This window comes from Antedon bifida, chromosome 11 (assembly GCF_963402885.1).
Source record: "Antedon bifida chromosome 11, ecAntBifi1.1, whole genome shotgun sequence".
NCBI classification, from domain to species: domain Eukaryota; kingdom Metazoa; phylum Echinodermata; class Crinoidea; order Comatulida; family Antedonidae; genus Antedon; species Antedon bifida.
Window position 1 is genome coordinate 7,364,445 of NC_136236.1, and position 12,925 is coordinate 7,377,369.

Consider the following 12,925-nt stretch of genomic DNA (forward strand, 5'->3'; position numbering starts at 1 on the left):
TAAAAACAAAATGGAATACAATCAATATATCATGCTCTGTAAAAATAAAGACATTATCTAATTATTTTATAAATAAATTGCCACGAAATCTAATTACTACTTTACTGCAATAGGATCAATGTTCTTGTAAAACCCAAGCTATCTCTTGCAATGTCACTCACTAATATCTAAGGAATCCCACTAAAACTTGTTTGTACCTAAATCTTCAAAAGAGATTCTTGAAATTATAATCTAAAGTAGTGCCGGTCTTGACGATGTTGAACTACAATAATAAAAGAAATTGAATCTTTTTTACAAGAATACAAGGATACAAGGAAACTTTATTCATCTCAACTTGGGAAATTGTGTTGCTGTCTTATAACAATGCCGTAAAGAAAAGAGAAATGATAGGCCTAATACATAAGTGTGATAATAATAATAATAATAACAATAATAGTGTTTCGTAAAATATTCCCCTATCTTTGATATCTTCCTTGTAGTCTCGTATGCCCCTAGGGAGGAAGGAGAGACGATGGCGTTCAGTGGATTCCCGTGGCGGTCCACTACGTTCCATAAGGCAGTCGGCAATGTCCGAGTTAAGGGGATGACTAACATCATTCCATATCACTCTAAACATATTGCGCAACCGTTCATGATAGACCGAGTCCACCACAGGTAATTCACATCCAACCATCCTCCCTGCCCTCCTCACCAACCTGTCTATTCTATCCCTATCTCTCCTACCAACATTCCCACCCCAACCCAACAGACAATATCCCCAAACAGAACTAATCACTGACAAACAAAACGAAGGATGTGGCTATCGACATTAAATGAGCGTAGTTTACGTGAATTTAGTTTCTCTATAATGTGATCTATGTGTTCCCCCCAGGACAGATATTCATCAAAAACCATCCCAGATACTTAAAACTAGATACCCTCTCTACTTTAGCATTATTTATTAGCACGTCTTTAGCCTTGACCCTCTTTTTAGTCCGGAAATCTATCACCACCTCTTTGGTTTTTGAGACGTTAAATTCCAAATAATTTAAATCACAATATTCTACAAATCGTTTAATTTCTGAAATATACTGAGAATCATCATCCCCCCTGATTAACCCAATGAGAGCAGTGTCGTCAGCGAATTTAATAGCAGGACAGGAGGTTTGGTCATTAGATCTAAAGTCAGTGGTATAGACTGAAAATAGAAATGGCGCCAACACCGTACCCTGGGGTGCGCCTGTGTTTGTACAAATTAAATCCGAGATGGCTCCTGTACTTAACTTAACATATTGACTACGATTTACAAGAAAATTATATATAAAGAATATTAGTGAGCGCGGGAGTTCCATATTAAACAATTTATTAATTAGAAGGTGAGGTTGGATAGTGTTGAAGGCGGAGTTAAAGTCATAATACATGATTCTCACAGAGTGACCGAATTTAGCTACGCCTTCAAGATGAGAGTATATCTTTTTGAGTTTAAGCAATATAGCATTTCAGTATTTCGTGAACTTCTGTACGCGAATTGCAGTGGGTCTAAATATTGGGAGATTAACGGCTTTAACTTATTGAGGACAATCCTTTCACACACTTTCATAACAACAGAGGCCTCCGAACGCATAACTTAAATAATGTTCCCATCATAAAATGTCCAATTTTTCATAAAATAAATAATCGTCGGTTCAATTATTACACTGCCTTGCTTTTTTAAGATACGCCTTAAATTGTATTATATAACATACCTTTATCTTTCTACATGAGCAAGCATTACGAACAACTATAGTTAAAATAGCGACTTGAAAAACGTTAACCAAAGGGTATCACAACTCCTGAATCATGAACTACCGTACACTGTTATGCAAATTAGTAGAATGTTGACGTCATCCATTAAAGCAAACGTTTTCGTCCTCGTGCTAAAGTTTCGTAAAATATAATACATAACCCTAGTAGAGGGTTGAGCATCATTTGAAATGTGTTAAAACAGTTATAGTCTATAGCATATCAAGTAAATTAGATGGTTGAGATTGCAGTAATTGTTTAATTGTCATCATTATTTAAGATGTGCGTGGTTTAGCCGTTGATGGAGCTGGAAAAAAACTTTATTGGACAGAATATGGCAAACAACTAATTGAAGTAATCAATCTGGATGGAACAAACAGAACAATTCTGTTTGACACAGAATTAGGAAATCCATTTGCAATCGAGATAGATACAGCTAACGGGTATGTCACTCTCTCTTATCGTACATCTATCTATTGTTTTCACTCATCCAAAGAACTGTGTCACCACATCTTGGATAACTGTATATTATCAATGCATTTAAACCATACATCTAAATTCGTTCAAATTTAATAATAGGAATTTAAAAAAAGGAATGATTGCCTTTACGTTTAAAACATTCAATGAATTGAATTTCAATAATAACATCTCACCTTAAGCAGTTTGTAAGTTTCTATACTTTTCATTCACACCCGATTCTCTGCACCGTATCGTACAATCTGTCCAGCATAGGCCAATTCTATATTAATACATTGCCGCATGTTTCACATGGCGCCTGTACTACATTATGGTTAAAGTTAGGTTAGGCTTATACAGGTGTCACATGTGATACAGATATAACACTGTATTGAACCACTTGTACTGTATCATAATCTAAATTAGTAAAAGACTGGCCGTAATAAAGTAATAAATCTGGATTCTTATTAGTTACGTTTGATATATCTAACGGGTAATGTCACCTTCTATACACAGTAAACCTCTTATCACGTTGGAGGGAGATCAACTATGAACTTCACAGTTCCATTCTTTTGATTCTTCCTTTTGATTAGTAAGCAAAAACGTAACAACAACAACGACGACGACGACGACGACGACGACGACGACGACGACGATGACGACAACAACAACAACAACAACAACAACAACAACAACAACAATAATAATAATGCATTAATACCACTCAATAAAGGAAGTAATAAAACATTTCTTTCACATATTCGTAAATCATTAATAACTAATCTGTTTCAGTAATTTCGTAAGTTTCAATATATTTTTTTTCCGTAGAAGGGATGTGAACTACTTGTAACAGAACGTTAATGTAGTAACATATATTATACTTATACTTAGATACCTGTACTGGACTGATAAAGACAACGATGTGATAGAGCGAGCGAAGTTAAATGACTTGAGTACAAGGACCGTGTTAGTAACAAACGTATCAAATGCAAAAGGACTTGTTTTAGCAGTTCCCGGTAAGTTACTCTTGACCATGAATGCATGTAAGTTATAAAATCGTATACCGATTAGACATGGCGATGGTTGATAGGTGCTATAGATGTTACCAAATATATTCTTTACACGTGAAGCTATTGGTACCAAATAATCCTTTTGAAGTACATTTTAACATAATTAAAAAGTATAATTATATTAAGGATAAGCACGCATATGATCCATGACATTTCAAGTTGTCAGAACCTATACAATATTCACAATTTAAATGATGTAGAAAGTGCTTGGGTAATGTTCCGCGACTCTTTTTTAAATATAAGTAATAAACATGCGCCTTTAACAAATACTAGAGTAAAAAATAGAATGATGTTCTCCCTGGATGACACCTGAAATAATTAAGTTAATGTACAAAAGAGATTATATTAAAAGTAAGGTAAATGTAAATCCAGAATTAAAATCTGAATATAGAAGACTCAGAAACTTGGTAAACACTAAAATAAAAAAGGCCAAGGCCAAGCTTTACCACTGTTAATATAAAATACAAAAATAATCCCAAAAAAATGTGGAACGAGTTAAATAAAGTAACTGGGAAAAAGAAATGCAATACAAGCACTAATGTTGATTGCAATAACTTTAATGAGTATTTTACCAACATCGGAGTTGAAATGGCAAATTCATTTGATAACAGGCCAGGTGTATCTAGATGGAATAATCCACCATGTATATCTTCTTTTAATTTTACAAATATTGATGCAAATACTATCAAAACGAGATTGTACAAATTACCTGAAAAAAACCTCGATGTATTAGAGTTTCATAGTAAGCTTTTGAGGTTGGCGGCGCCATATATCTCATAGCCATTATGTCACATTGTAAACCTTTCCCTTATGTCTGGGCGTATCCCAGGTGACTGGAAAGTTGCAAGGACGACCCCAATCTATAAGGGAAAGGGTAGTAAAGAGAGTATGAACAACTACAGATCAAAATCTGTTGTCGGTCATATTGCAAACATTATTGAGAGAGTTGTTCAGGAACAAATAATTACCTTTCTTGAGTCTTATGATTTAATTAATGTGGACCAATTTGCGTTTTAAAAAAAACATTCCACTGTAACGTGCTTACACAGAGTGGTTGATGATTGGTTGAAAAGTTTTAATGATTCTGAACTGATCAGCGCTTGTTTCTTGGATATATCTAAATGTTTTGATACGATCGATCACTCAATTCTTGTATATAAACTTGATAAATACGGTTTCAGTGAAAATGTTTTAAATTGGTTTGTAAATTATCTGAAAAACAGAAAACAGTTTGTATACTGCAACAATAGAAAATCTAAACTGAGAGATATTAACATTGGTGTTCCGTAAGGAAGTGTCCTAGGGCCAATCCTTTTTCTTCTATTTAGGCCTATTAATGATATTTCGCAGTCTGTTATAAAAGGAACTTGCAGCATTTTTGCTGATGATGTTGTTGTATACTAATGGTAATTCAACTAAGTCTGTAAACGATTCTCTACAAATAATCATGAATAATGTTAGTGAATGGTATAATAGAAACCACCTCCCAAACAATACAGACAAAACTAAGGTCATGTTACTCAGAAACAGTCGTTCAGTAGCTAATAACAACTGGATATTAAAATTGGGCCCACCAACATTGAACAAGTTGATAGTATAAGATACCTGGGAGTTATTATAGATGAAATGTTAACGTGGAAACAGAATACCCAGTCTATCAGTAAATATATTGGGTATAAAATTACAATGTTGAGTAAAATGGCGGGATGTCTAAATAAATCATTATTAGAAACGTTGTTTTTGAGTACCATACAACCTTGTAGTGACTATGCGATAACTGTTTGGGGAAATATCTCTGAGCAAAACAAGAATATCTTGAAGCGTCTTCATAGTAGAGCGGCTCGCATTGTTACCCAAAATTTTGATTTTGTTGACGTGAGGGGTGATAACATAATTCAGGATCTTTCCTGGAAAACATTTGAAGAGAGAAGAGATTTTTATCTAACTAGTCTAATGTATAAATGTATCCACGGCCTTAACTTGCGCCAACCAGATTGACAAATGAAATTGAACTAATTGGGAATGTACACACCCATTTAACGCGGCGTGGAGTAGAAAACTTAAATATTGTTATACCTCATTATACCCGTAGCAAAATGGATTCGTCTTTTAAAGTTGCAGGCTGAAAAATATGGAATGACTTACCAGCAGATATAAAACATTCACCCACGATTATGTCCTTTAAAGCTAGATACAGATCTCATTTCTTTTTATAACATTTAACTTCCAGTTTATATTTGTTGTTGCTATTTCTACTTGATTGTGTATAATCCTGTATAAATATGTTGTTAAATAAAATGTGTAGAGTCGGCGTCTTACTTTACTTCCTGACATTAGCGACTTTGCTTTCACACGACGCGCCAAGCGTCTTTCGAGTAAAAAGGACATTTTGCGCACGTTCAGAAACACATGAGCATGTGCAGAATGATCTTTTTACTCGTTAGGCACAAAGTATTTTGCTCAGACCCCATAATCAAAGCTATGCTTACAGTTGAGTACACTTTCCTTTTTCTCAATGAGTTATAACATTTTGTTTACATTTTATATTGTGATTCATTTTCTTGTGAACTTTTTTTTAATTGAACTAAATGCATGCTAACCCATTTTTGTGCGCCTACTAAAAAGTCACGTACTTGAAAATCTCGTTTTGTTAAAACTTAATACGCATATTCAAGTACAGTATTCAATCGTATACTCTCGTTTTTGTTTTTCATTATTCTCAAGATGGAAAGATGTATTGGAGTGATTACAGCAGTGGGTTAATTGAGGAAGCTAACCTTAACGGAACTAACAGAAGAACGATTATAACTAGGCTGAATCGCCCAAGGAAGATAGATATTTATGGAAACTATCTTTACTGGACAGACTTGAACGGTGGTATATATCGAGGTGATAGAACCACTGGAGTATCATCAAAGGAAAGTAACGATAGTCGACTTAATAATCCAAAAGGCTTATATATTTTGAAAAGTAAATATTCTATTTTAATTTTCAAATGAAATTGCTAACTCAAATTGTGGTTAAAGATGCAAATGGCACACGTTTCATTAGCGTTGCTTTTATATTTCTATTTAGTATTGGCCTAGTAGGCCTATAATAGTAAAGTATATTTGTTGTCAACAAGCCCATTTTTAATTTACCTTGTTTAAGTACCTACACTCACAATTAAGTCAAATGTGCTGGTAAAAACACTCTTTAGAACAAAACAATGTAAGGCGAAATTGGACGCGATGTTCACTCAGTTCCCGAAATAATTTTAAATCGACGAAATATTTTCGTGTTGTGATTCAAAAGCATACTGGAGGATTGGAGAGTAGGCCCTAACATATTAAACTATATTATTGGGCGAAAGTTGTTTAATTTTTGGCGAACAAGGGTTGCATCGAGTACATTTTGATAAAAGACGCATTCCATACATATTGTATATGGTCTATTTAAAGATGCATTGTCTCCCAAAAACATGAAAAATGTATTAAATCAGACTTTGAATATGTTATTTTGTAGTTTTAGTTAGTTTAGTTAATCACTTCAATAGAAAAAAAACGTTAAAAAATCATGTTTTCACTTATAAAATGACAAAATAAATGGTAAAATTCAACCAAAAATCCAAAAATGAATCCTAAATGGACCTATATGGCGATCATTTTTGTTGTCTTTAAACGGGTAGAAATCTGAAAAAAAGTCGATTATAATAATTTAAGCGGCTAGCTTTGAATACCGACATGCATTGCACGCAGATTGTTTCGTTTTGCTTTTCAATGATAAACCCAAAATAGAGGCGATTGTGAATAAATTTACCAGATCTTCCCCGTTCTGTAGTAATGGATTCTGCCAAAAAATGAAAGACAACGCGAGGATGTATTTTTCTAATGGGAACCAAGCTTTAAATTAATAATGAATAATTGTTTAAAACAATATGATTCAGATTCAAACAACTGTATTTAGGCCTACACATTATTGCAAACAAACTGTTAGGTTGGACACAACGAAATAATTATGCAAACAAAATTAATCAATATCCTTTAGATGAGGAATTTAACTATTATAAAACGATATAAATGTAATTGATAAATAATTAAATAATGTGATAGCAGACCATCGTATAGATAAATTTATAATACACCTGATTGTATTCTTGCAATTTTATTAGTCTATTATGCCTCGTTAAATAATGCAGTCAGTCTTTCAACGAATAAACATTAATTATTTGTATAATAATTGTTCTTAATTTTATTGTTATTATCTAATTGTTTATTGATATCGGCAACTGATACTTTCAGCTCCCATCATCAGCGTGGGTGCGGGCGCAACCGTAGAAGATTCGACAACCTACTACGGAATTGGAGATGAAGTAAAGACAGACTTCTTGGTAAACACTACTGGGTCAGGAACAGGCTTGAAAGTCACCCTTACAGCTGAGAATATGGAGGTAATTTACTAAAAAGGAACACATATATTGTATATATACAGTGTTTGTGACCATGCCATTAATTTATATATCAAATGTCTATATATAATCTTTTGGCCGTAATGTTTTCCACTTCGTTGTTTTTTTTTTGGTGGTACTGTATTCATGCAATACTTGCATACAGCATCGGAAATAACGATTATTAGTCTTTCAAAATGTGCACAGTCGTTGACATGTGCGTCGATGATTCTCAGTTGAGAATGCATATGAAGGGTATTATGAGTTTATTATAGAAAAAGTAGAATGGGAAAACTCCGTAGTCGCATAATGGGTGAAATTCGCGTATACGTCACATGTGTACGTGTAGTAGCGAGACGGTATTTCCGCGCGTGATCCGGATTTTCTATGCGTTTTGTATGGATTGCATTTTACACGTTAACTATACCTTTGAGATTTTTAAATTAAAATTAACAATTACAATTGTTCAAAATATATTTCTATATCATATTTCATCACTGAAGTTCTGAGTTCTTAAAAAAAAGTTTAAATAAAACGACAAAGAACTTAAATCAAACGTAAGCCTACTGCGAACAATGGATCACATGTCTGTCCTACTGACGGACGTAAAATGAATTTGGCCAAATGAAACAAGCTACGAATTCAAACATATTCGTTATACGTATGTAGACATGGATAAATATACGTATACGTTAGTTTATCAAAGAAATAACACACGCGGAACATAATGTATATAGTACTACTAAATACCGATTGGGTGTAATTATTACTCGATTCTCAGTGCTGTATCTTCGAGATATAGTTTCCAAGTATCAGGAATATTTGGTTATGCTATGATACCAGGAGAAACATGTGAAACACATGTGAAACACATGTGATGTTGTATTAGCCACTATTTCTATGATACTTGTCGGCAAATCTAGATACAGCACCGATAATCGGGCGTTATTTATTATAGTAACATCTTTTTCAGTTCGACCTGTCTGCAGATCCTTTTATATGGACTTTAACAGGAAACGGAAATACCGACTCAACCACGACGGTATGATTTTGATTTGTATTTTTTCAAAATATTGGTTATAATAAATAGTGTGACGTGTGATTTTAGCAGTGAAATAATTAAATATAACTGTGCTGTGATTTTAGGCTACTAAAGCAAGCAAATACACTCAACTTATTCAGTCCCGCAGTACTAAAACCACTACAGAGACCCAATGTCCAGTACCAGTACTCCTCTAGAGTAAATACTGTTTATAGTACAGGGTACTCCTATGCATCAAGCATGTTTCCACACATCAAGTCACCTAACTAGCCTATTAGGTTAGGTTAGGTCATCCATGCATTTCAACCAGCTGATTTACATGCAAATGAGCAAACTGGACAGAGTATTCAAGCGTGAGACCCCTTTCACAACAACTGTAATGATATGTCAAACAATAGATATAGGTCTTTTCTCTATAACATAAATGTTGGTTGGGCGTGCGGAAAAAATGAAGTAGAAGATCCGACTTTGCCGACTTTAATCTCAGAGATTCTATTCACATTACCGCTTAAGATATTTACCTATTTCTGGGGTTCTTCTTCATTTGACAGATCTGCTGTGTTTTGTTTTTAAGTCAGATTTGCTAAGAGATGTTGTTACGGATTCATTGTATTTTTCAGAGCAACTTCACGGTCACCCTGGTCTCCGCATCAGAGATTACTTTGTCTTTTAGTAATAACAGTTTATTTTCATCGGACATTCAATTTGAAGGGACTATCAATTCCACTGTTAATGGTATTTTAACCGATTCTTTTGTTTGTTTTTTTTTTGCCAAAATAATAATTTACACTGAAAGCTGTTGAACCCAAATGAGTTTTACCACATCCTTGTTCATATAAAACTAATGTCGTTAGCGTATCATATTTATTATCAAATTGATATTCTTTTGTAAAAGTATTTTTTTTTTATGAATTAATGTGCAGACCCCAACCAACCATATCACATTATAACAGTTCCTAACCGTATACATTGCTTTGTTGTACAAAATCATAATTACGTCAGCAAGTGCTAACAAACACTATGCTTTCGTAGTTTATGGCATGTATTTGACAAGAAATATAACACCAATACATCTTTGAAGTGAACATTATAGTTTTAATGTCTTCCTAATTTGCATTATTTTAGATATACAATAATAATCTATATTTATTGTTGTTATATCAATTTCTTTGTAGCCGATGTAAAACCTGGAGTTATTTTACGTGTAACTATAACTGCTGAATTAACTGACATATTCAATGGCTTAGTCACCGCAGAAGGAGTCTCAAACGCAGTTTTTAGTAAATTACCGCATTTCGTGATGAACATTACTGAGCAGTCTGCAGATGGTAATGTTTATGTTAACGTTGGTCAAAAGGTGCATATGAACCTTATTGTTGAGTTTCCAAAAGGTACCGCTGATCCGACAATTGAAGTCACACTACCATACAACTTCACGACTAACAAGACAAGCGAGCAGTGGAGTATCAACAAAGTGTCCGTTTCATATGTCAGTGACTCCTTATCCTGTACGTATTCGACAGAGTTCTGCTACTACGCTCCTCAGACGCAGTACATTGCTAACGATGATGATTTCGGCATCCTTAAAGACTGGTCGGTGACACAGTTCGACGGATTTATTGAAGTGAACGACCCAGATGCTTCCAATAACATCTTGGCGTTAGAAATTGAAGTTGTCCTAGACGATACAGACGCGGTGGTTAATGGATCAGAGCACTGGTTAGGAATTGGAATGCAGATTGGTGACGGAGCTCACATTTGGGTTGGAGAAGTACCAGTTTACACGCTGATTAATGAAGTTTCGAAGCCTAAGATGTCGTTTAAGATAACATACGAAACTGATTCATTTTATAAAGGGTAAGTTTGGTAAAGTTACTAAATGTTTTGGTAAATTTTGATCAAAAACCAAACGAAAGAAACTGCAAAAGTGCCCTGTTTTCGAAGTATTTTCCGCAATTATTAATTACAAATAATGTGGAAAAAGGCTTTATCTGCAATTTGACCCTCAAAATAAAAAAGTAATAATTGAATATTATGTCAGATATTTTTCAATAATGTACTTTTGAAATATATTCATTTGAAAATAAAATATTACATGAACTTTTGTAATGAAAAGCTTTTTGTAGATAAGCCCTTTTCTCAAAGTACGGAAGAGATGTTCACATAATCACTCTTGACATCCTATAAGTATTGGGATATAGTGATTGTGGTACCACTCTAATTTGATTTCGATAATAGTATTTGTTGGTTGTTATTTTCAGTGATGATGTAATAATACTGATTAGTATTTGGCACGATGACGATTCAACGGGAAAAGCAGTAGATGTAACTTTCACAATATTGAAGTCGAAAAATGTGCAATATATTAAACTTGAATCAGAATACACAGAGCTGTTGCAGTCACCAGCGGTAAACCCAAGCATGCCTGGACCATCTCCTGTTCGATTTAATGTAAGTTATTCTACAATCAACCAGATTCAATTATGTGTAGGGCCCACGATCAGCTTGGTTAAAAAGGTTTGGAAGAGTTCTTTTAAGTATGTTAGGTATTTACCTACAGCGCTGATACATTTTGAAAGATTAGGAAACGGGTGGATGGCCAGTGTAGTACCTTCAGTAACAAGTTCAGAATACATTAATATACCTATTAATGAAGTGTAACGTATGTCTGCATCAGGATAACAAATTCCATCTTGGCTGGGTGCGATTTTTTCAGTCTTTAGATTTGTTATTAAAGGTTTACAATTATTACAGCCTTTATTTCGCTGGGTGGTGTGTTTAACTTTCTCTGTTTTAATGACTTATAATATAAGTCGACAGGGGTTTTCTAAATGAAATCAAAGACAAGCGTAGTCACATTTCTCATGTATTTCACAGCTTGGAACCATTCAGATTGCCGCAAAACCAACTTTCCGTGTACGCCTAGGAATCGACAAAAACGGAAAAACTGCTCCGGGCACTCGTCGCTTTGTTGGCGTGGCTGATTTGTTGTGGTTCTCGACTGTTAATAGCGCTAAAGTTCTTTCTTGCACAAAATCTTTTCAATTTATGTATTCGGACAGACCAGATGTTGGTGGTGGTGGTAAGTGTACGATAGTGTGTCAGTTTAATCTGAAAGAGTTATACATTGTCTGCATATATTCTAACCATGTTTAAATGAATATTAGGCGCATCTCACCAGGTTGTAAGGATTGCATGTGCTGTATTGTAACTGCTGTTTTTAAACATAAGGCACCTACAAAATTGACAATGTTTCTTTCACAACATTAAGCCATTCTTATCAAATCTGAATTATGTTTATTATGATTGTAATATCGGGGTAAAGTATCGACAATTTGTTCTGTAACATAGAGAAGTTGTAGATACAGTATCACATGTGTGTCATAACGATGACTTCCTCGACTTTCGTTAATATAAGTTTACATGTGATCGATATATTACATTGTAATTAAGAGTGTGTCTATGATTCTTACAAACATGATTCGGCTGATTATAATTACTCTATAACTCTTACACTGTACTTCTAGATTTATGTCGGTCTGGTTACACACCTTACAAAGAAACGTGTTACAAAGTGTTCAACGACACGCTAGAAACTTGGGATGCAGCAAAGGCGGCCTGTGAAACAGATAATGCGCAATTAGTCATGATTGAAGATACGTGTGAACAACAATTTCTTCGCGACCTCGTTCCAGCACTCTCGCCATACAAATACTGGATTGGGCTGAAAGACGTTGCGGTGAGTATGGCTATCAGACCCTGTGTTACTCGTAATCGCCGTAATGAACTGGCCATGCTAACTACACGAGAAGGGGGACGTAACTTTGACCGGGCAAGTCTATGATCAATCACATGAAATGCCGTGTATTATACTCATTATAACTTTTCAATTATAACAATGTATATGTTCTAGGGTACTGATACTTTCAAGTGGATAAACGGGTCATCGGCGTCTTTTACAAAATGGCTACCAAACAGACCCGGAACAAGTGTGACTGAAGACTGCGGAGCTGCGGCTTTTGTAGATGTCTACGATACAAGGGATGTCAGTACTGATCTTGGTGACTGGGACATAATGGACTGCACCGCTATCCTACCAGCTATCTGCGAGTATCATATGTTAGATTTTGAACACGGTACGCTAATTCCATGGTTCTTACGTACTGCACA

At 34.6% G+C, this 12,925-nt stretch overlaps 2 protein-coding genes across 2 annotated transcripts in view; both read left to right on the plus strand.

Annotated features, from left to right (window-relative positions):
• Window positions 1–1,189: 1,189 nt before the first annotated feature.
• Window positions 1,190–10,616, plus strand: LOC144856237 (uncharacterized). The gene is made up of 8 exons (XM_078714187.1): window positions 1,190–1,223; window positions 2,042–2,204; window positions 3,109–3,233; window positions 6,012–6,257; window positions 7,568–7,716; window positions 8,687–8,755; window positions 9,376–9,490; window positions 9,931–10,616. Exons 1-8 carry the CDS (start codon window positions 1,190–1,192, stop codon window positions 10,614–10,616), a joined length of 1,587 nt encoding a protein of 528 aa, XP_078570313.1.
• Window positions 10,617–10,947: 331 nt separating this feature from the next.
• LOC144856238 (uncharacterized) overlaps window positions 10,948–12,925 on the plus strand; it is a 29,108-nt gene continuing 27,130 nt past the window's right edge. The window contains exons 1-4 of the mRNA XM_078714188.1: window positions 10,948–11,206; window positions 11,633–11,837; window positions 12,283–12,494; window positions 12,669–12,891. Coding sequence (XP_078570314.1) covers window positions 11,177–11,206; window positions 11,633–11,837; window positions 12,283–12,494; window positions 12,669–12,891 — 670 coding nt within the window. The 5' untranslated portion in view covers window positions 10,948–11,176. The remainder of the gene's footprint in view (window positions 11,207–11,632; window positions 11,838–12,282; window positions 12,495–12,668; window positions 12,892–12,925) is intronic.